The sequence below is a fragment of the Bubalus bubalis genome, chromosome 17 (assembly GCF_019923935.1).
Source record: "Bubalus bubalis isolate 160015118507 breed Murrah chromosome 17, NDDB_SH_1, whole genome shotgun sequence".
NCBI classification, from domain to species: domain Eukaryota; kingdom Metazoa; phylum Chordata; class Mammalia; order Artiodactyla; family Bovidae; genus Bubalus; species Bubalus bubalis.
Genome location: NC_059173.1, coordinates 7188315 through 7213001, shown reverse-complemented (window position 1 = coordinate 7213001; position 24687 = coordinate 7188315). Strand labels below are relative to the sequence as shown.

General features: G+C 40.7%; 1 protein-coding gene across 5 annotated transcripts in view; it reads left to right on the top strand.

The window, feature by feature from the left end:
• The window catches only part of GRK3 (G protein-coupled receptor kinase 3), a 122341-nt gene that overhangs the window by 49131 nt on the left and 48523 nt on the right, over nucleotides 1–24687 (top strand). For 4 of the 5 annotated variants that reach the window (XM_044930020.2, XM_044930019.2, XM_006055576.4 and 1 more), the window contains exons 3-5: nucleotides 4797–4870; nucleotides 16364–16465; nucleotides 18369–18443. In XM_044930020.2, the coding sequence (XP_044785955.1) occupies nucleotides 4797–4870; nucleotides 16364–16465; nucleotides 18369–18443 (251 nt within the window). The remainder of the gene's footprint in view (nucleotides 1–4796; nucleotides 4871–16363; nucleotides 16466–18368; nucleotides 18444–24687) is intronic. The other variant, XM_044930021.2, reaches the window with a different exon arrangement.

The following is a 24687-nucleotide window of genomic DNA, read 5'->3' as shown; positions in this document are numbered from 1 at the left end:
TCCTTTTAAAAACTGATTTGTAAGAGGTTTTTTTTTTTTAGTGTATGTGTAAACTGAATATAGGCCTTTTTCAGATTTAAGTTTCTTTCTTCTCCCATTTTGATATAAGTTTTAAGTTTTTTCTTAGCACCTTTTTTTTTGAAAAGACTTCCTTTTTCCCATAAATTGCTTTGCTGTCTTTGTTGAAAATAAGTTGACGACGTATGAGTTGAGTGTATTTCTGGATCCTCTGTTGTGTTTCATTGATTTAGTCTTATGCCAGTACCACCCTGTTGATTACCTTGGCTGTATAATGAATGAGTCTTGAAATTAGGCAGTGTACGTCCTTGAACTTTTTTCTTCTTTCTCAAGATGCTTTGGGTATTTTAGTTTTTTTGCATTTCCATATCCATTTTAGAATCAGCTTGTCAGTTTCATTAAAAAGCCTGTCATTGGGAATTATGATTGGGATTACATTGACCCCATAGATCAGTTTGGGGAGAATTAATATCTGAGCAATACTGAGTCTTCCAATCCATATATCTTTCCATTTATTTAGATCTTATTTAGTATCTTTCAGTGATATTTTTCAGTTTTCCACATAGTGGTCTTGAATAGCTCTTATTTATTTATTCCTAAATATTGATTATTTTTTGATGTTAGCACAAATGGACTTGTTTCAAAGTTCCATTTTAAAATTATGTTATGTGAGTATATCTAATGTCATTGATTCTTAGCTAATGACCTTGTATTTTATGAGCTTCCTAAATTCACTTATATATTCTAGTAGCTATTTTGTCGGAGAAGGTGATGGCGCCCCACTCCAGTACTCTGGCCTGGAAAATCCCATGGACGAAGGAGCCTGATAGGCTGCAGTCCACGGGGTCGCTAAGAGTCGGACACGACTGAGCGACTTCCCTTTCACTTTTCTTTTTCATGCATTGGAGAAGGAAATGGCAACCCACTCCAGTGTTCTTGCCTGGAGAATCCCAGGGACAGGGGAGCCTGGTGGGCTGCCTTCTATGGGGTCGCTAAGAGTCGGACACCGGACACGACTGAAGCGACTTAGCAGCAGCAGCAGCTATTTTGTAGCTAGGATTTGTTACATAGTTAACTAGGTTGTCTAGGAATAAAAGTAGTTTTAACTTTTCAGTTTTGATGACTTTCATCTCATTCTCTCATTGCACTGGCACAGAGCTCTAATGCAGTATTGACTAGAAGGTGAGAGTTAGGCATTCTGGCCTGCTCTAATTTGAAATGCTTTGTACTTTATTCATCCTACAGCTCAGAGAGGTCTTGACATTCTGTTTTATCTTTGATCTCAGCACCACATTTAATTTTTATATCATTTACTGTACATTAACATTATTTTATTTGTTTACTACTTTGTTGTCTGCCCCTTACATCAACCAGTAAGTCTCTTATGAGGACTCTGCCTTCACCAACGTACAGCACAGTGACCCTTAGTAGACACAGGAAATGCTTTGTCAAATCAGTACATTTTGGTGGAAACTTGTAGCAGTCAGTTATGCAATCTATCCTCCTTCCCAGTGTTTGAACTTCCTTGACAAAGCCCAAGACAAGTCTTATTTCTTTTGTTGGGGGGGTGGGGGAGGGGGTGTGCTGGGTCTTTGTTGCCGCATGGGCTTTTCTCTAGTTGTGGCAAGTGGGGTCTTCTCTCTAGCTGTGGTGCACGGCTTCTCACTGCAGTGGCTTCTCCTTGTTGCGAAGCCTGGGTCCCAGGGCGCATGGGCCTCGTAGCTGCAGCCCCAGGCTCCAGGGCACAGGCTCAGTAGTCGCGGCACATGAGCTTGGTAGTTCCGTGGCCTGTGGAGTCCTCAGGGATGGAGCCATGTCTCCTGCACTGGCAGGAGGATTCGTCACCACTGAGCCACCAGGGAAGCCCCAGGTATTATTTCTTAGAAAACTTTTTCATGTTTCTCTTTCCTTTTTTTAAAAATTTTTTTAGGAGGCTAAATTTTAATTTCCCATAGAGACCACTTATATTTACTATTTCAAGTTTTTAATTGGTGTTTTATAAAAGATAATACAATTCTTTCTCCTGATTTTTGCAAAATATTTTGGTGGGACATTGGGATAGTTTGCCTTTCCTGGATGTCGCATACACTCGGAAGTTAATCAGTATCCAGACAGTTTGCAGTGGCTCAAATATAGAAACAAGGGTAAACACATTCCACAGTTATCTAGTAAGCAGGTGTTGGGTCACAGTTTTTTATTCTTTGAAATCTGGAGAAATCACACTGATGAAGCGAACTAGCTAGGCGAAAATTTTCTTCATTTTTCCTTTTAGCTTTTGTTCTAATCAGTAACGTTTCTCTTTTTTAAAAATGTAATTTAAGTCTAATGAAGGTAAATTGCTTTTAGCCTGGAACACAGTGATCTAGGATTTATCCTAAAGGCAAAATATCTTTCTTCTGGCTGCTCCATTTTAGCAGCTGCTGTGATAGAAAGTAGCACTTAAGTTTGCATACAGACAGGAGGGAAATACTGTCCCCACATACAATGTTAAAATAATTCTTTGCCGCTTCCTTGGTGTCTCAGTGGCAAAGAATATGCCAGCCACTGCAGAGGACAAGGTTTGATCCCTGGTCCAGGGAGATCCCACGTGCCACGGAGCAACTAAGCCCGTGTGCCGCAAGTACTGAGCCCTTGTGCCCTAGAGTCTGTGCTCTGCAGCAAGAGAAACCACGGCGATGAGAAGCCCTCGGACCACTGGAGAGTAGCCCCTGCTCGCCGCAGCTAGAGAGACGTCTGTGCAGCAGCAGAGACCCGGTGCAGCCAAAAATAAATACATAAATAATCAAAAACCTTCATCGACTTATCGTGCACACTGAGGATGGAAGTTGCATTAAAGTAGGTGACAGATACTAAATTGGTCGTTTATTCATTCAACTCCTCTCTCCATCCCCTTCCTTCTTTCTTTCCTCTCCTCTCCAATTTACAAATGGGCATTTCAACAGTCCTCCATGATTAATGGAGAGAGTAAGCAGACCGACATTTAGTAAGAGTTTAGAGGACCCAGACAACCCTATCAACCAACTTAATTGCCTTTTTACTCTGTTTAATGAAACACTTCACCTTATATACTTTTTTTTTTTTTCCAAGTACCCTTGAAACATTCACCTGGAAGGACCAAATTCAGTCCAATTTTGGTCCCAAACCAAATTTCAGTAAATTTTCAGTGTTGAAATCCTACTGAATGTGTCCTCTGACCACAACAGAATTAAACAGAAATCGATATCCCCCAAAATATCTAAAAAAAAAATCCAAATATCTGAAAATTGCACATTTCTGAAGGTGCAGTCATTCTGAATGACTCAGGAGTCAAAGATGACATGACGAGGGAAATGTAAAATTTCTTTGAGAGGAATGAGAACAAAAAGACGACCTTACTCTTACTTTACCTTACTCTAAACTAATATGTTTAAAATAAACATATTAACATGAGAATCAGTGGAGAATGACACCTTCGATTTTTCCTATTTGGCTGCTGCTTGAACTCCCCGCTTCCTTCATGCATTAGCCCCTCCAGCCCCGCTGCAGTTGACAAGGTGGCCAAGGATCGCGGCTGTGCTCCTGCTTGCGGTCTGCACCCAGCCCTCACACTCTGGCCTTGCCTGTTTAACCAAGTAGTTCAGATACTTTTCTTCTAGTTCCAGTGAACAAACATTTACCATTTTCAAAGGTCATGTTCCTGGAACCATGGAGGGGAATTTACGGGGCAGTAACAGACAAGCTCAAGTCATATTATTCTTACGTTAACTTGAATGAAAATCATGTCAAAGCTGTTTCCTTCCAGCTCTCTCCTACCCGGGGAGTTCTGGTCTAACTCTCACCCAACATTTTAACTTTCTTTGAGTGTTTCTTCATTTCCCACTCCCCCCGCCCCCCATGACTTCTGTTTCTCCTAGTGATCCTTTAATTGTTTGGACCTTTTCATTGTTTTTGACTTTTAGTAACATCTCTGCCCTTGGTCAGCCTGTCCTATCCAGCCTCTGTCATTCGCTGAGACTTGACTAGGTGTGAGGCATTGACTGGGTTTGGTACAGGATGGGAGCTTGTAAGTCAGATAATTAACCGGGGTGTGCTAAGTGCTTTGACTTGTTGGAAGGGCCATGCCAGCAAACATTCATTCAACAAATATTTATTTGCCTTCCACTGTGTAGCGGGCACTGTGCAATGGGAGTGGTATCCTGGGCAGCGGGTCGTGATGGCTTGATGAGGCGTGGGGTTGTGAAAGGGAAATGCATGATCTGGAGACGGATGATCCACTCAGGCTGAAGGTGTTTGGTGGGGACTTGGTGGGACTTGAGCTAATATGTGGTGAGAGAAAAGGCTAGGAAGATTAGGGAGGTCCTTTGGTTTTGTTTTCTTTTTAAGGGAGTTTAGTTCTGTTTCAGTGAGCATATGATTTATTAGATCCATGGTGACTCTTACCAACACCTCTGTACTACTCTCATCTCTGATTTCTTTGATTTGTCTTATGTTCTCGGTAGTGACCAGTGGCACTGAGTGGTGGTGACCGGTTACACTGTTAATTGTGCATTTTTTAAAAGTGGGAGGGGGGTTGCCAAGACAGAATGAACCCCAATGCAAGAGCCAGATGTATGATACTCTTATCTAACCTGGATTATTTTCTTGTAGGCATTAGGCATTAAGTAGCCTCTTAAAACCTTTTAAAATTTCTTTGTTAATGTAGGAGAGGAAGAGGTTGAAACAAATGAATTTGAAAACACCCTGTGGGATAAAGTTTCCATCCATTGCCCACCCTGAAATTTTTTATTCTCTTTCTTTAGGTTTCTTGCTATTTAAAGATTTTTGTTTGAATGAAATTAATGAAGCTGTACCTCAGGTGAAGTTTTATGAAGAGGTAAGAAGTGACTGTTTTATCAATGCTTTTATTTTAAAAGCATATTTAAACTGTTCTTTGGAAAAATATTAAGACTCCTAGATATTACAAATATTTAAAAATATTTATAAATTCATTGAAAGTAATTAGTAGCACAAGATATATAATTTATTAGAGATGCTGGCACCAACTATAAAAAACATATCTTTAAAACTCTATAATGTTCTGGAGTCAGTGAGGAATAGTTGGACTAAAATTCTAGAGGAAGATGACGGAGCATCCTCACCCATTTTATTTTCTGCAGAAGCTTGCAGATTCTGGAGACACAAGCTGAGGTAGAGGGCTGCTATTGGATAAAAGAATAACTAGCAAAGTTTTATGGTCACACATTACTGGAGTGACAAATCAGAGACTTGTGGGAGAGGGAGGCCTCAAGCCCACAGCCCGTTTTCCCAGCAAAACATTGGGAGGGGCTGAAGAGATGGGCCAGGAGCTTCTGAAAGACACACTGAAACCTCTCACAGCCTTGCAGGATTACGTGATATTTAAATATACACCTGCTGTGTCACGAATCTGAAAACAGAACAGGCAGGAGAGGAAAACCCCACTGAAGATCTGGAACCACTTATCATAGGTGTGGTGAGCAGATGAGAATCCAAGTTTGGCCCCTGGCAGGAGGCTGTTTCTGGGAGACAGAAAAACCAGAAGAGGTTTCTGGGTCTGGAGTAAAGACTAGATGAGACTGGAGGGGCCCCCAAAACATGATGAGTCCCTTTCTCAAGACGTATGCCAAGTTTTGAAGCTTGAATGGGACAGGGGCCCAAGAGCCATCCTGAAGACTTCTTAAGGGCAGAACCAAGTTCAATGTGGGGGAGACAGATCTCATTGAACTCCAGGGAGAGCCAGGCCTTAGAAATGGGGGTGAACCAGAGGCAGACTGATAGCTTAAGGTGAATGTGTCGGATTCATGATCTCCAAAGAAGATTTAGCTTTGGGACCAGGGACCAGGCTTGATCACTCAAGCGCTTTTGTGTAGCAGAGTTTTATTAAAGTAAGAAAAGGAACAGAGAAAGCTTCTGACAGACATCAGAAGGGGGATGGAGAGTGTCCCCCTCACTGGTCTAAGCAAGGGAGTTATATACTGTTTAACTGGTTGTTCGGTTCAGTTCAGTCGCTCAGTCGTGTCTGACTCTTTGTGACCCCATGAACTGCAGCATGCCAGGCCTCCCTGTCCATCACCAACTCCCGGAGTTTACCCAAACTCATGTCCATTGAGTCAGTGATGCCATCCAACCATCTCATCCTCTGTTATTACAATAAATCAAAAGAATGTCTCAAGGTTGTAAGGATCTTACTAGACCTACTCCCACAATTTACATTTTAAGATGACAGGATTAGAACTAACAATAGAAAGATCTTACCAGACCCACTCCCATAATATACATTTTAAGATAACAGGGTTTAGTCAAAAGGTTTTCAAGAAGGAGAAACTGTCTTCAAGCAGGACACATTATTGTTATATAGAGTTTAAACTGAGTTGTTCATTGTGTAATCATCAGCTTAGGGCTTAAAGGAGAAAACATTTTACATGACTAAGATTAAGGAATGTAGAGAAAAAGAAGAGATGGTTGTCCTTGCCTCCTCCTTGAGAACCCCAGACCCCTTTCTCATCCTTGGGGACCCCGGACTTTCTTATCAACCTGCCTAGGAATTGACTCTCTCAAGACTGAGTCCTACACAAACGGCAGCAAGACCAGCTCAGCTCAGCTCCCTGTGGGCAGTGAGCTCCCTCCCTGCCTGTGCAGCAGACAGCAAGGGGAGCCCTCTGTCTCTTTCTAGGTGCAAAATAGCAATACTTAGAGACTCTCCAGCATTCACCATACAGTAAAAAATGATATGACACAATAGAAGAAAGATCATATGACTTATAAACAAGGCAATAGAATCAGACCCACAGATGAGTCAGATATTGGAGTTAGCTGACAAGTACCTAAAAATAACCGTAAATAATATGTTTAAGACAACAGAGGAAAAGTTGGACAAAATAATTAGATGGAAGGATAGAGTTTTGGCATAATTTGGATTTATTGTGGAAAAACCAAGCAGATATTCTAGAAAATAAAATACAGTATATAAATTAGAACCCAGTGGCTAGAAGCAATAGCAGATTGTCACAATGAGAGACAGGATTAATGAATGGGAGGCAGTTCAGTAGATCATCTCAAACTGAAACGCAGGAAAAAAAAAACAAAACTATAAGAAAGAAATAAGGGCATTAAAGACAAGTGAGATGCACTTAAAAAGGTCTTTGTAGAGGTGGAGTCCCAGAAAGAGGAGGGAGAATGGGGCAGAAGCAATACTTGAGGATATAATACTGTTACAAAATGATGAAAGACATTAGCTTAAAGATTCAAAACACATAGAAAACCCCAAGCAGGATGACTACCAAGGAAACATATATTTGCTCCTCAATATAAGACTCTGAAATCCCATGACAGAAAATTTTAAAAGCAGCCAGAGGTTAGAAAAAGACACCTAGTTTTTAAAGGGCTAGTAATATGGGCTTCCCTGGTGGCTCAGAGGTTAAAGCATCTGCCTGCAATGTGGGAGACCCAGGTTCGATCCCTGGGTCAGGAAGATCCTCTGGAGAAGGAAATGGCAACCCATTCCAGTGTTCTTGCCTGGAGAATCCCATGGGTGGAAGAGCCTGCTGGGTTACAGTCCACGGGGTCAAAGAGTCAGACACGACTGAGCGACTTCGCTCAATACGACCAACACAACTATGACATCTTAAACAATTCAGAAAAAAGAAAGACAATAAAATGGCCATCTTTAAAGTAATGAGAGAGAAAAGCTGCCAACCTAAAATTATTTTCCCAGCCAAAACTTCCTTAAAGATGAAGATGAAATAAAGATGGTTTTGGACAAAAACCAAGAGAATTTGTCAGTAGTGGAGCTGCATTACCATCAGTATTAAAGGAGCTGCTTCAAGCAGAAGGGCAATGACCCTGGATGGAAATGCAAGAAGGGATGAAGGACATCATAAAGGGTAAATATGCATGTGAAATATACACATGTTGGCCATATAAGGCTGTTATATGTTCTTAGGGTGTAAAGTGTGTGTAAAACTGAAATGTCTGAGAGTATCACAGAAGGCAGGAGGAGGGTTAATAAAGTATTTTAAGATTCTAGGATTACTGGGGACAGTAAAAGTAATAATTTGCATTGACTTGTAAAGAATGCATATTGTAACCTCTTAAGGTAATATTTAAGAGAATAAAATATGTGTATCTAGGAGGTTGAAATAGAGGGACTATGAAATAAAACAACATTGTTTTAATCCCCAAAAAGAAAAAGAATAGAAGGTCGACATAAAGTAGGAGGTCAAATTGAAAACAAAGAGGAACTGTGGTAGCTAAAAACCCATTTATATAAATAATTATATTTAATATAAATGGGCTAAATACTCCCAGTAAAAGACTAAGTTTGTCAGACTGGATAACCAAAATCATGTTATGTACTGCTTGTAAGTGGCATGCTTTATTTAAAGTATTTTACTTTACTTTTAAATTAAAATACAATTGCTATACAATATTCAGATCAGATCAGATCAGTCACTCAGTCATGTCCGACTCTTTGCAACCCCATGAATCACAGCACGCCAGGCCTCCCTGTCCATCACCAACTCCCAGAGTTCACTGAGACTCATGTCCATCGAGTCAGTGATGCCATCCAGCCATCTCATCCTCTGTCGTCCCCTTTTCCTCTTGCCCCCAATCCCTCCCAGCATCAGAGTCTTTTCCAATGAGTCAACTCTTCACATGAGGTGGCCAAAGTACTGGAGTTTCAGCTTTAGCTGAAACTAATTTCTTCCATTTCATTTCTTCCAAAGAAATCCCAGGGCTGATCTCCTTCAGAATGGAATGGTTGGATCTCCTTGCAGTCCAAGAGACTCTCAAGAGTCTTCTCCAACACCACAGTTCAAAAGCATCAATTCTTCGGCGCTCAGCCTTCTTCACAGTCCAACTTTCACATCCATACATGACCACAGGAAAAACCATAGCCTTGACTAGATGGACCTTTGTTGGCAAAGTAATTTCTCTGCTTTTGAATATGCTATCTAGGTTGGTCATAACTTTCCTTCCAAGGAGTAAGCGTATCCTAATTTCATGGCTGCAGTCACCATCTGCAGTGATTTTAGAGCCCAGAAAAATAAAGTCTGACACTGTTTCCACTGTTTCCCCATCTATTTCCCATGAAGTGATGGGACCGGATGCCACGATCTTTGTTTTCTGAATGTTGAGCTTTAAGCCAACTTTTTCACTCTCCACTTTCACTTTCATCAAGAGGCTCTTTAGTTCCTCTTCACTTTCTGCCATAAGGGTGGTGTCATCTGCATATCTGAGGTTTTGATATTTCTCCCGGCAGTCTTGATTCCAGCTTGTGTTTCTTCCACTTACAGGTGTACATTATAGTGATTCAGTGTTTAAGGAAGTAACATACTTTAAACAGAAGGATGGAAGAGTATTTGTAATATATATACTCACTGAAGCAAAGCTGGCATAGTATCAAAGTACACAGCAATGCTACTTTGAGATAGAGATGATTTCATCATGATAGAGGAGTCAGTATCTTTGTCTCAAATCTGTATGTTACAAATAGCAAAACTTTAAAATACATCAAGCAAAAACTGGCAGGGAGGTCAAAACAAAATAATTCTACAATCCTCCTGGGACACACAGATACTTCAAGAGCTTGTAGAAACAAATAGGCAAAAATTAGTAAGGATATAGACGATCTTAATAAAGTGATGAATACAGTTGACTTAACTTGACATCCAGAATGCTGCTTTCAGCAAAAACAGTTTGTGTTCTTAAAAGTACGTATGGAACATTTACCAAAATAGAACATACGCTGGGCCCTAAAGCAAGTTTCTGCAAATTTCAAGATTGAAATTGTTCAGAGTATGTATTCTGATCACAGTGGACTTAAGCGCAAATTTCACAACAGTGTTAAGAAATCCTTAGCTGTCTGGAAATAAATAGCTTCTAAATAATTTATGAGTCACAGAGGAAATTAAAATTGAAGTTAGGAAATATATTCATTAAAATATATTTTAGAGATGACATATGCTGGTATTATTAGCATGGTGTATCTTTACCCTAAAGCACTTGAACTGGTCCAGAGAAAGCATGGCATAATTAGGGGTGATGTTAGTCATCTTTGTACATTTGAAAATTGGAAGGATATTCCTTTTTCCCCTGGTTTACTGATATACATGAAAACTTGATATTTTTCTACATTTTTTAATTGTATTAATGTATTTCCAGGAAGGATGATGAAATGATGATGTACATTTGGCATCATGTGAAAAAAAAAAGAAAACTAAATGTGAAAGGGTTTCACTCAGTACAAAATAACTTTTTATTTCAATGTGAACCAGGCATTTTATCTGTATGAGAATCACAGCTTGATCTGTCAAAAATTATTTTTCTTTCCTGTGTTCTTAAAAGCTTCACCTCTTCAGTTTCAGCATGTACTCAACTGCTTTGTTAAATACAAAGCTGTGTCCTTCAGCAGATGAAACAGATGGGCAGTCTACTGGGTTATTTCTTAAGCACTTCTCAGCAGTGTGGTGGTGACTCCTGCTGATACGTCTCCATCTGAACGCTAAACACGGGCCTTCTCTTCCTTGGCTTGCTCCCCAGTGCCTCTGTCCCAGGCTGTGTGATGGATCTGGCCTGTCAGATCATCTCCTCGGAGGAAAATGGTTCAGGGCTCCTGACCAACTTGCTCTGTGTTCTTCACGGCGTCATCCACCTAGGGGCTTCAAATACAGTTCTCTTAAGTCAGTACAGCCTCTAAGACTGAGGTTATCAGTAAGTCTGACTCCTTGCTTTCATCAACCCAGTGGATCCTCTAGTTCCTAGTTTATGATCCTGATCCCTGCTTGAAGCTGGGCAGTCCTGCTTTGCCCTCCCTGGGCTTCTCAGCTAAAAATCAGGGCGATAGTAGTGTCTGTGCCCTCGGGTCGTCCCGTGTGTGTGCAGACAAGAGCAGCACCTGGCATGCAGTTGACCTTGTTCCAGTTAGACTAGAGGAAGCTTATGACAATATTTATATTACCCTAGATTTAATCATAAATCATGGAAAATAAGAAGTATAACATCAGAGGTAAAGTTAGAGAGTTTTCTTTACTCATTCAACCAGTATTTGTCAAACACTAATGCTCAGAAGTATTGTTTGGATGAGCAAGACAGAGAGAGTGTGTGCTCTCTTTGAGCTCCTGTTTTTGTCGAAACAGACAATAAACAAGTGATAAATAAATAGGAAAGATATTAGGAAATAATGACTCGAAACAGACTCAAAGCTTAATGTGATATATTGTGATTTGGTGACCGCCTTAAATTGCTGGGTCAAAGACTGACCGAGGAGGTGCATTTTAGTGGAGTAATTTCAGACGTTGTGTTTATCCTTTGTGGCATTCACTTAGTTTTTTGAATCTGTCAATATATATTTTTCACCATGTCGGGTAAAATTTGGGCCATTATAAAATGTTATTTCTACCTTAATCTCTTCTTGTCCTCTCTTTAGAACTCCAGCTGTATGTATGCTTGATCTTTGGACATTATCCTAGATATCACTGATGACTTATTCAATTTTTCCCCAAATATTTTTTTTCCTTTCTGTTCTTCAGATTGGATAATTTCTACGGAGCTGTCTTCAAACTCACTGACTCTTTTGGTATCTCTCGTCTGTTGTTATGTCCATCCACTGAATTTTTTTTCAGATAGGATTTCCAACATGGCTTATTTCATAGTTATCATCTGTCTGCTGCTATTTCCTAGTTTGTTGTTCATTATATGCATGTTCTCTGTGCATCTTTTAGTATAGTTATAACAGCTGTTTTAAAATTCTTTTCTGATAATTCCAGTCTCTGAATTACCTTGGATAGGTCCTCACTGATGATCTGTTCTCTTGGGTATGACCCACATTTCTCTGTTTCTTCAAACATAGAATAGTTTTAGATTGTATCTTGCACATTGGTATTGTTGGCACTCAAAACTGCTTTTCTGTAGGGTATTGAGAGATATATATATAGTCTCAGGAGTTAATTTGGCTTACTCAGACTTGATGCTCTGTCTTCTCATGCAGTGGGTAGCAATTTAACCTTGTTCAATTCTTTAAACCTGTGCTGGACTAATTTGGGTCTGTCATGCTCACACATCATTAAGGGTCCACCAGAGATTTTGAGATTTTATATGCAGAATTTTGGAGCTCTCCCCTGGCTCTTTATTTTCAGGAATATCCTCTCTTTCTTTCTGGCTTCTGTTCGATGCCCTTTCCCCATAACCTGTGTACTTTCGGTCACTCTTCCGTGGTCCAGTGTAGTTGGGTTTTATAGATGTCCAGAATTGTTCTGTTAGAGATTAGTTGACTATTACCTGAATCAGGGCTTGGTTTGTGATATATTTTGAATATCAAACCAATGTGATTGGCTAATGAATTGAATGTAGGGGATGTTGGGGACAGAGTGAGCAAAAGAGCAAAATCAATGATGATTATTGCTTTTTTGGCTTAGGCACCTGGGTGGTGGTGGTGGTGGTTTAGTCGCTAAGTCATGTCTGACTCTTGCAATCCCATGGTCTGTAGCCTGCCAGGCTCCTCCATCCATGGGATTCTCCAGGCAAGAATACTGGAGTGGGTTGCCATTGCCTTCTCCATAAGCAGCTGGGAGGATGGTTTTACTCATTTTTGTGATTAAGAAGACTAGGGGAAAGAGATGATTGGCTGGAGTAGAGAGGATGTGGAAATATCCAATAGGTGGCTCAGTATCCAGACTCTGGATCTCTGAGAGAGAAGTGAGTCCTGAAAACCCAGACTTAGTCATTGGAATAGAACTGGTGTTTGAAACTGTGCAACTGAAGAGCTTTATCCAAGGAGAATATAGTGGATGAAAAAGGGGTGTCTTAGCACCATGCTCTGAGGCACTTCAGTATTTAGAAGCCTAACAGAAGAGGAAAAATTACCAAGGGAGACTGAAGAAGAGGAGGCAGGGTGGCAAACTCCTGGGGAGTATAGATCCCGGAAGTCAAAGGAGATCCCAGAACTCAGACGAGCCAGGAGTGCACCACTGAGCTGAATGCTGCTGGGGTGTCAGGAAGCTGAGGACAGAAAGAGAGGCCCTTGACTGGGCAAGGCGGAGGCCGCTGCGGCTTTACTAGGCTGGAATGGCATGGGACAGATAGGAGACAGAGAGGGTGGCCTGTGAAAGCTGTGGGCCAAAGGGGCTTGCTCTTAGGGTTCTACGTGTTTAGGCTACATGCTCAGCTGTGAGCTTTGTAACCACCAAAGCAGAAAGGGGGGACCACACGGTCAGTAAACGTTCATCACTGCTGGTGATGCTTCTGTCCTGCTCTAGGGGCGACCTTTCACCTTGAACCTGGGCCTCTGCCTGCTCCATTCCCTGGACAACCTGCCTGCCAGAATTAGGGATGACGTTTTCTCTGTGTATATTATGGTCAGAACATCCTGTCTAGAGCTAATTGATGGTTGACGGCATGTTCTTTAATTAGTGGTCTGACTGATAATAGAAAGTGAATTTTGAATTACAGCCCCAGACGCTTTAAGCTCTTGCTTTGCCTACTAAGAATTAACCTTTGCTGCTGTTCAAGTCAGAGTTTCTGAGGCACAAGGCACCCACTAGAGCCAGTGTTGTGGTTCAGGGCGTGGTTTGTGCAAGTAACTAGGATTTTCTGTATAGTCAGTCTATCACAGTTCATAGGAAACTCCCGTTGAATCAGGTGTCAGCTTGCTTTACAGGCCCCAGAACATAGACTTAGGTTTCCTTACCCCTTGTGTTTGAGGGTAATAATTCCATGAAGATTTAGTATTCCTAGAGTTTATTTGTATGTTTGGGCAGAAACATTTGCCTTGGGTTCACTGAGAGTCCACCTCTTTTATCCTAGCATTCTGACATTAATTTTTGGACCTTACTGAAACCAAACAACACAACAAAAGAAATCAGCCAAACCAGAGTCCTTTGTTTATTTTCTGGCTCTCCTTCAGATTTCAGTGTCTAGCTTCTGTTTCCTTGCAGCTGCCATGTTTGCGTCTGGGATGGTGTTTGAACCTTGTAGACATGTTCTCCTGAGTTAACTTAGGATGATTAAGGCCAGGTCCTTTGGTTATGCCAACATTTCTGGCTTGCTTCTTCATTAAAAAAATGTTTTCCTCCTGGAGAAAGACATAATTTGAAAAGAGCCATATACCCCGATGTTCACAGCAGCGCTGTTTATAATAGCTAAGACATGGAAGCAACCTAGATGTCTATCGACAGATGAATGGATAAAGATGTGGTCTGTATATACAATGAAATATTACTCAGTCATAAAAAGAAGAAAATAATGCCATTTGCAGCAACATGGATGGACCTAGGAGATGATCACACTAAAGTGAAGTAAGCCAGACCGAGAAAGACAAATATCATACGATATCACTTATAGTGGAATCTAAAGCAAATGATACAAATGAACTTATTTTCAAAGCGAAAGTAGACTCACAGACATAAAAAACAAACTATGGTTACCAAAGGGGAAGGGAGAGGGATCAATTAGGAGTTTGGGATTAAAATATACACATTACTACATATAAAATAGGTAACCAACAAGGACCTGCTGTATGGCACAAGGAACTCTACTCAGTATGTTATAATAACTTATTATGGAAGAGAGTATAAAAAGAATGTATATGTGTGTGTGTGTGTGTATATATATATATACACACATATATAAACTGAGTCACTTATATATCTGAAACTAACAGGACATTGTAAATCACCTATATTTCAATGCATTTTTTTTAATAATTAAAAAACATTTTAAGTGTTTTCCTATTGGATGGAGTATCAACCTCTCCTAGGCCTCCTTCCTTCATGTTTGATTTCAGTGTCTGCCCCAAGAAGACTGAATTCTAAGCCCAGGCAGTTACAGACTTGTGAATTTCAGCCATCTCATTGATATTTAAGGACAATTAAGATGATCCCAGTAATTTCTCAGTGTGTGAAGCAGTTAGCCTTCATACACATGCTGTGTATGCTTCATGCTCTGTACATACTCTTCTCCCTGCCAAGCATGCCCTTTCATTATCAGAGATTCTCACAGGATTTACTGGTTTTGATTTCAAAACCTGTCAAAGTGAGTGAAAGTCACTCAGTCATATCCGACTCTTTGCGACCCCATGGACTATGCAGTCCTTGGAATTCTCCAGGCCAGAATACTGGAGTGGGTAACCTTTCTCTTCTCCAGGGGATCTTCCCAACCCAGGGATTGAACCAGGTGTCCAGCATTGCAGGCAGATTCTTTACCAGCTGAGCCACAAGGGAAGCCCAAGAATATTGGAGTGGGTAGCCTATCCCTTCTCCAGAGGATCTTCCCAACCCAGGAATCGAACAGGGGTCTCCTGCATTGCAGGTGGATTCTTTACCAACTGAACTATCAGGGAAGCTCTGTCAAGCTGAGACTATACAGTAAAAAAGGCAGCTTTTATTTCTATTCAGTTTATTTTCTTACCTCTAGGAGTGGTCAGCCCTACTCTTTAATCATAGCAGAATAAGAAGCGCTCAGATATTATGAAAGTATAACAACTGGCTACTTGGTAGGAAAATTTTCTGTTTTTTCAGAAATAAGCCCTCTGTAGTTATTTGTCATTATATTGAAAGTCTTCACTGCAGTCTTCCTACCAATTCCATATTTCATTTGTTTTCATTCTCTTCTTGTCTTTTAGATTTAACGTATTTCTGTAAAGGAGTGAAAACACTTCTCTGATCTGAGAACTTGTGAGGTTAAAGTAATAGAGACCCTGTCCTCACAAAGCATATTTGCTAAGCCCATTTTATTATTTAGTCTATCTTAACACCCGTCAGGTTACTGTTTGAAGGAACCTTTCTGTTTATAATTTCAGGGTGCAGAGACGGTTCCAGTATGAAAAACCAGTGCTTTTATCTATGATGAATGTCTTTCCAAAAGATTTAGTTGATTTTAAAAAATCTCTGCAGGAATCCTGACAATTCATTATTATTTTTTTCCTCCTGAGTTTTGTAACACTGTAGTCAAGTGAAAATGATCCCCATCATAACTCATGGAAATGGATTACTGCCAAGTTCAAATTATTTGTGCTTTGGAAAGGAGAATTGGCAAGAATGAATGGTCCATGGCTGCTATATCATAAGATAATTGTAACCATGGCAGTGTTTGTTGCCTAATATTGTCTTTCTAAATATAAGCAACGAGGTTCATCATAGGAAGAAGTCCATTCGTCTGTCCCAAGTTGAACTTAAATTATTCCAGCGCCATTATTTCAACATTAGAAGTGGTTGTTTCCTGTGCACTGGCCAATTCAAGTAATTTGCTTGATCTCATGTGGAAGTGGTTTCTGCCAAGACGAGTAATATCTTTTAATAAAGTAAGTTTCTAGGAAGACAGTACCTAACAATCATAACTTTTAACTGTCTAGATAAAAGAATATGAAAAGCTTGAGAACGAGGAAGATCGCCTGTGTAGGAGCCGACAGATCTATGACACGTACATCATGAAGGAGCTGCTGTCCTGTTCGCATGTAAGTGCCTCTCCTTCTTGTATTAATTCAGTGTGAGTAAGTGAGACAGGCTCCACGTGTTTTTAGAATAAAAGTTGAGATAGGAGGAAAGATTTAAAGGTATTCGTCCAGGATGGAACCCATGTTTCTCAAGTTTTGTCATTTGTTTCCTGGTAATACTGATCCAATATCTGCTGCTCCATGTACTTTTAATAAGGTTCCAAAAGTGGATACTTTCAGTACAGATGTTGATAAAATGGCTAATGCACATCAATCCAAGAAAAGGCTAAGCTCAATTCTCGACTCTCTAAGGAAATGAAGCTTTATTTTTTTCATTTAGCTCCCCTTTAACAATTAGACTAATCAAATATTTATCGATAAATATCTTAAATGCTTTCTTTGAATTAATAAGGTTGATTATAATTAGTATGTTAATATAGTTCACTAATAGTTGAATGATGGTTGAAATCTTTTTTTTTTTTTGCTTGTAAATCAGAGAAACAATCTTATTCAGTCATTAGGATAAACGAGGTTCCTAGGAAATTCTTCTACCAGGAGTGGGTGGAATAATTAATAATGAAAACGTACACTGTAATCTCTCTACATAAAAACTGTTTTCCAAAGAAGTGTCCTAAGACCCCTGGACTGCTGTGTCCGATGCAGTAGCCACTAGCCATGTGCGAGTATTTAATTGTGTTTACATTTGTTGTTGCTTAGTCTCTTAAGTTGTGTCAACTCTTTGTGACCCCTGGACTGTGATCCATCAGGCTCCTCTGTCTATAGATTTCCCAGGCAAGAATACTGGAGTGGGTTGCCATCCCCTTCTCCAAGGGATCTTCCCAACCCAGGAATCAAACCTGCATCTCCCACATTGGCAGGCGGGTTCTTTACCACTGAGCCACCAGGGAAGTATGTTTATATTAATTGCAATCAAATGGAACTAAAATTTTAATTCCTGACATCCTCCGGAGCCGCATTTGAAATGTGCAGTACCCACATGTGGCTGGTGGCTCCTGCATCAGCCCCGATTCACAGCATTTCCATCACCGCAGCGAGTCCGATCGGACAGCACAGGTCATGACAGTGATACACTTCCGTGTACTCATTGTGTTGTCTCCAGCGCTTACTGAACTTCTGAGCTAGAGCTTACCGTAAGGCTCTGTGCCTCGCTGCCCTGCTGGGGATGGTTGGACCTTGGAAAATGCCACATATTCACTGAGAAAGCCTCTGTAGACGTAGCTTTCATGTAGGGCAGCAGTTTAGAGGGTTTTTAGCAGAGTGATATGCTTTTTTAAGCTCTTCTTCTTGTGCATTACTTCAGACATAATTTGAAGTTTAGGGGGAGGACAGGGTTTCTAATTTTTGTCAGTGTGAGTTTTGTTCTTTTAGAACCAATTCCTCTTTGCAGTGGTTACAACAAGCCTTTCCTTAACCCAGAGTCTTTTCAACACTGTGGTTTAGCTTTGTGATCCTGGCATTTAATTCTTAGGTATATCTTTGTGCATTCGTGTTCTCTCATGAAACAGAAATTTTACATTTTTAGGACCCCAGTATCAGCCAACTGAGAAATGATGCATTTAATATTAATACGGTGATAATACGATTCCTTACACCCTTTTTAAGTCAAAGTAGCCTTGATCTCTTGTGGGCATAGATGTTTCAGTTAGATGCCCCCATGTGTATCAGCCGTCTTGACATAGTTTCTAAGAACTCTGGAAGCTCTGAGAAACAATCATCTGGCTCGCCCACAAACATGCAGCAGATTTTTTTAAGAATGCATGTTGATGTGGTCACCATAGGCTACTGCTTAGTAACTGTTGTGTTAAATTATATGTTGTAATATTGTAAAGTGCACAGAGGTTTGCTCTGTTTTATATTTGTGGGGGAAAAAGAAAAAGAAAACATTGTATGTGTTTTTTTAAAGCCATTCTCAAAGCAAGCCGTAGAACACGTACAAAGTCATCTGTCCAAGAAACAAGTGACATCAACTCTTTTTCAGGTAAGGTAAAATGCTCTCCAAATAAATGTTTCTAATTCACTTAATGGTTGTATTTGGGGGCATTCTTTGCTTGGGTGAAAGCGCTGGTGGAATTTCGAGACTATTTCTTACCTAGAGGTTTATCTGGAAGAACCAAAGTTTAATATCACCTGTCTTTTCATTGAAACGTGCTCTTATGCCAGCATCATAAAGGCTGTCCTGAAAAAGGCTGCTAGAGCATTCTTTCAGTGTTTTTTTTCCCTATAAATCAATCAAGATGAGACATTGGAGGGAAAAGGCTTTTCCTGTTTGACATCCCAGGCACCTGTGATGAGCAGGGACTGGGCAAGATTTACTTTCTAGTGGTACAGGTGTTGGTCCCCACGGCGATCCTTCCCCAGATGAAGCAGATTCATTTTAAGCAATCAAGAAGGAATGAATGGCCTTGGAGTCATGACTGAGAAATTGGATTTTGCCTCAGCTCCTCTTATCTTGAACACAACACAATCATAGATTTAAATTATAAGGCTCAGAAAACTCGATCCACAACTGATGGGCGCATGTCTTGGCTGCTCTTTGGATGCACTGGTTTTCCTCCTGAAAGCCTTTTCTGTTATCCCGTGGGATTTCTATAGAGATGGCAGCTTGCAAGGGTACGGTCAAATTTCCAAGTGGATCATGTACTTTTTATGTTTCTGGGAGTTACAAGAAATAGGAACGAATACCATTTATTAACATAATGGTTTTCATAAATGAAAATAACTAGTTTATCCTTTTCTTGGATTATTCAGTCATTTGAAGAGAAGTAAGTTGATTTTTGCCTTAGTGCCTTATGGCTGGGCTTGTTTATACAGATTCATACAAAATGAATCTGATTATTCTATAGAAAAGATACTGGTTTGACTCTGAGAACATTTGGGCACGGTACCCAAACCGGCTGCTGCCTTTCTGCCAAAATGATTAGATGGACATCTCTTAAAATGTCAGACGTTTTAGTACAGTCTAGTTGGTTATAAGCTTGGGCTCTGAAATACAGTGACCTGACTTTCAAGACCCTGGGCAAGGTACCATGCCTCTCCGCACTTCTGTTTTTCCCTCTGTGGAGTAGAAATGCCAGCAGACTGTCCCGTAAATGCGGTTTTGAGGACCCGGTGCATATGAGCTGCTTTGTACCAGGCTTGTCTATCACAGCACTCCATAAATGTCAATCTTCTCAAACACCCCACAGTCAGAAAGTGCAATTTGAATACCTGCTTTTTGTTGCCTCTGTGATGTTTTCATGTCAGAATTTCGGTTTTCTGACTTTGACATGGTTCAGAGATAGTTGTGTAGTCAGTTACATTTAATATTGCTACATTACTACATAGATTTTACAGCTCTGATGTTGGCTTTTCCCATAGCATAAATAACATTTAAAGAGATAGTTTCAGATGAGAGATACAAAGACCAACAAAATTATCTTTGTGGCTTCAAGAAACATTGATTTAGAAGCCATGTCTCCAATATATCTTTTAAAAGCACTTTACTGATTTGTTCATAAGAAAATAATTGAGTAATGTTCTGATAAAACAGATATAGAATAGCTGGTATTTTTATTTCAGTGGTGAAGGAAATGGTCATTATTATGTCGATTTAAATAAGAAAGAATTTTAGTGCAATTCGGTATAATACGTACCATTAGAACATGGTGGTCAAAGTATAAAGTAGAAGTTATGTGTTTGGATACCCTGTTTATAGAGGGACATTGATCTCTATAACATTTAAGTAACATTAAAGTTACTTGATATTCTTTGGGTTGGAATTTTCCCTCCTGGCTTTAAATGAGTTATAATTGAGAAATAAAAGTTGTGTATAATTGAAAGTGTACAGTGTGATGTTTTGGTATGTGTATTCATTGTGAAATGATTGTGCAATCTAACTAATCAGCATACTCATCGCCTCATGTAGTTATATTTGTATGCATGGGTGGTGAGAACACTTAAGATCAACTTTCTTAGCAAATTTCAAGTGTACAATACAATACTATTAACTATCGTCCCCATACTGGACATTAGCTCTCCAAGACTTATTTATCCTGCAGAACTGAAACTTTGTACCCTTTAAGCAACATCTCCCCCATTTTCCCCACTTCCTAACCCTTGGCAACCAACTTTCTACTCTGCTTTTATAAGTTGGACTTTTTTTAGATTCCACATACAGGAGAGATCAGCTTGTAATTGTCTTTCTGTGTCTGGCTTGTTTCACTTAGCATAATGTTCTCCAGATTCACCTGTGCTGTCGTAAATGTCAGGATTTCCTTCTTTTTAAAGAACAGAACAGAGTATACCATTTGTGTGTGTGTGTGTGTACACACATATATGTATATGTACATGTATATCTCCATCCCCCATTTTCTTTATCCATTCATCCATTGACGGACCCTTGGGTTATCTGCATATCTTTACCATTGTGAAGTAATGCCGCAGTGAACATGGGCATGTGGGTATCTCTTCAAGATACGGATTTAATTTCCTTTGGATATACACCAGAGGGAGTCTTTACACTGTTCTGTAATGGCTGTCCCAGTTTGCATTCCCACCAACAGTGCACAGGGATTCCCTTTTTCTGTATCCTCAGCAACACGTACCTCTGGGCTTTCTGATAACAGTCATCCTGACAGGTGTGAGATGGTATCTCTCTGTGGTTTTGATTTGCATTTCCTTGAGATTAGTGATGCTGAGCACCTTTTCATATGCCTGTTGGCCATTTATTATCTCTTTTGAAAAATGTCTATTCAGGTCTTCAGCCCACTTTTGAATTGGGTTATTTGGGCTTTTGCTGTTGAGTTGAGTTCCTCATAGGTTTACAAATAACTTCTTTCATTCTCCAGGTTGCCTATTCACTCTGTTAATTGTTTCCTTTTCTCTGCAGAAGCTTTTTAGTCTGATGCAATCCCACTTGTTTGATTTTGCTTTTGTTGCCAGAGCTTTTGATGTCATATGCAAAAAATCATCACCCAAACCAGTGTCAAGAAGCTTTTTCCCGTGTTTTCTTCTGGTTGTATGGTTTCAGGTCTTATTGAGTTTATTTTTATATATGGTGTGAGGTAAGGGTCCAATCTCATCCTCAATTTATTGAAGTGACTGTCTTTTCCCCACTGAATGCTTGATGTCCTTGTCAAAGATCAGGTGACCGTAGGTGTGTGGATTTATTTCTGAACTCTGTTCTGTCCCATTGATCCATAAGGTCTGTTTTTATGTCAGTACCATACTATTTTGATTGCTGTAGGTTTATCGTATATTTAAACATTGGAAAGTGTGATGCCTGAGGTGAAATTTCTTATCAAGTAGAACAAGGTAGTTAAAAACATGCTTTGAAAATAAATACAAAATGCTTTTTATTCTTTTTGTTTGCAAAGTTGACTTTAGAAATAATTGCACAGGTGCATTTGGTGGCAAGAGCTGGGAGCAGTCCTGGCTTACATGTAGGTTCCTGGAATGTGCCAGGCCCCGTGTTTGGCTCTTGGTGTTCTGTGTTTAGTGGCTCAGTCATGTCCGACTCTTTACGAACCCCATGGACTATAGACTGCCAGGCTCCTCTGTCAATGGGATTCTCCAGGCAAGTATACTGGAGTGGATTGCCATGCCCTCCTCCAGGGGATCTTCCCAACCCAGGGATCGAACCCAGGTCTCCCACATTGCAAGCGGATTCTTGACCGTCCGAGCCACCAGGGAAGTCTCAGTGTTCTGAATCTTACTAAACCCTCACAATGGCCTTGCAGATGAGATGTAACTCTCCCATCTTACAGATTGAGGAACCAGGAATCAGAGCAGTGAGATTGTTTGCTCATGACCCCACTATTGACCTTTGGCTTTTGCATTGCTTACCTGACACATTTTGTGGTCCTTCATGTTGAAAGTGGCAGTGTGGTATATCATATCTGGTCTTAAGAATTTCTGGTACAGGATGTTTTATAAAATATGAAAAAAATGTTAAGAGTTTCTGTAAATAGAAAATCTGTTACATACAAATGTAGTCTTTCATACATCTTTCCACACTTGATGTCTTTTGAACCTCTTGAGACTTGTGGCCTTGGTGTTTAGCATCTAGAAGACTAGGCGAAGATGACTGTTATCTTTGATTATAGACACATAGGACTTCAGAGTTGCAAAAAGCTTCAGAGAGAGAGAGGTCAGCGCCCCCTGTTACTAAGGAGGGAACAAGCCCACTTGGTTGTAGTGACCACGCCCTGTGCCTTGCCCAGGACGCTGATGGCCCTGCCAAGTGGCAGAGGCTAGCTTAGCCCCGTGGTAGCAAGGGAGGCTCCCAGGCGGGCTGCAGGGGTCTCACCGACCGTGTTGGTGACTGTGGCTTCTGTACGTTTCCTCGTGTGAGCACTTGCCTTGGACGTCTCCTGACATCTGGTCCTTCTTTTTTGCACATTTTTAGGATGATCTACAAAGACACAGAAAACATTAAATTTCTATCATTCAGGGAGAGAGTAGGGTATCACGATATTTTCTAGAACTAGCTAATTGCCCCTAAGCTGAGTTGTGAAGTGTTGGGATTTGATATTTTTATCACTCTTGATTTGAAGACTACCCCATGGGAAATAAATTTATGCAGTTTATTTGATAATGTGTAAAGTGGCATGAAATTGAAGCAGATTGTTTTCCATAGGGAAAGAGCCCCACACATGTGAGCCAGGAGTCCTTGCCGTAATCTCGGCTTAGCCATGAACTTGCTCAAAGACCTTGCAAATAGCTAATTAAAAAAAAGCTTTACTCCATGGGTTCCTTCACTTTTAGTCTTTGAAACTCAATGCAGATCATTTATGATAATTGTAATTAATGGCAATTATATAATTAATTGTAATTCACAGGCTGCCACTACATAATTTACAGGGCTCAGTACACAATGTAAACGTGGGGGTCCTTGTTCAGAAATTTCAAGATGGCAACAGTAGGGCACCATACCGAGGACTGGGCTCTTCTGTGGGACTGCATGGGTCACACGCCCATGAAGCTAATTCCAGGCATTTAAGGCATGTCTGTGACTTGCCATGAGCTGTGCCAGACAGTAGAGACGCAGTGGCACACAGGACAGACCTGTCCTCGCCTTCAGGGAACCTGCCGTTGAGTGGTGTAGATGACGACTAAGCAAGCAGCCATGCCCATGAATCCATTGGTGCAAACTAGACAGGCGCCGAGGAGGGCGAGTCCAAGGTGCTATCAGGTTAGTTCAGGTCAGTCACTCAGTTGTGTCTGACTCTTTGGGACCCCATGGACTGCTGCATGCCAGGCCTCCCTGTCCATCACCAACTTCTGGAGTTTACTCAAACTCCTGTCCATTGAATTGGTGATGCACTCCAACCATCTCATCCTCTGTCGTCCCCTTGTCCTCTTGCCTTCAATCTTTCCCAGCATCAGGGTCTTTGCAGATGAGTCAGTTCTTCGCATCAGGTGGCCAAAATATTGGAGTTTCAGCTTCAGTATCAGTCCTTCCAATGAATATTCAGAACTGATTTTCTTTAGCATGGACTGGTTGGATCTCCTAGCTGTCCAAGGGACTCTCAAGAGTCTTCTCCAACACCACAGTTCAACAGCATCAATTCTTTGACACTCAGCTTTCTTTATAGTCCAGCTCTCACATCCATACATGACTACTGGCAAAACCACAGCTTTGACTAGATGGACCTTTGTTGGTAAAGTTGATGTCTCTGCCTTTTAATATGCTGTCTAGGTTGGTCATAACTTTTCTTCCAAGGAGCAAGCATCTCCTAATTTCATGGCTGCAGTCACCATCTGTAGTGATTTTGGAGCCCCCCAAAATAAAGTCTGTCAGTATTTCCATTGTTTCCCCATCTATTTGCCATGAAGTGATGGGACCGGATGCCATGATCTTAGTTTTCTGAATGCTGAGTTTTAAGCCAACTTTTTCACTTTCCTCTTTTACTTTCATCAAGAGGCTCTTTGGTTCTTCACTTTCTGCCATAAGTGTGGTGTCATCTGCATATCCATTATTGATGATTATGGGAGCACATAGTTGGGAACCTCACCACATCTGTGGAGAAGGCAGTGGCACCCCACTCCAGTACTCTTGCCTGGAAAATCCCATGGATGGAGGAGCCTGGTGGACTGCAGTCCATGGGGTCGCGAAGAGTCGGACACGACTGAGCGACTTCACTTTCACTTTTCTCTTTCATGCATTGGAGAAGGAAATGGCAACCCAGTCCAGTGTTCTTGCCTGGAGAATCCCAGGGACGGGGGAGCCTGGTGGGCTGCCG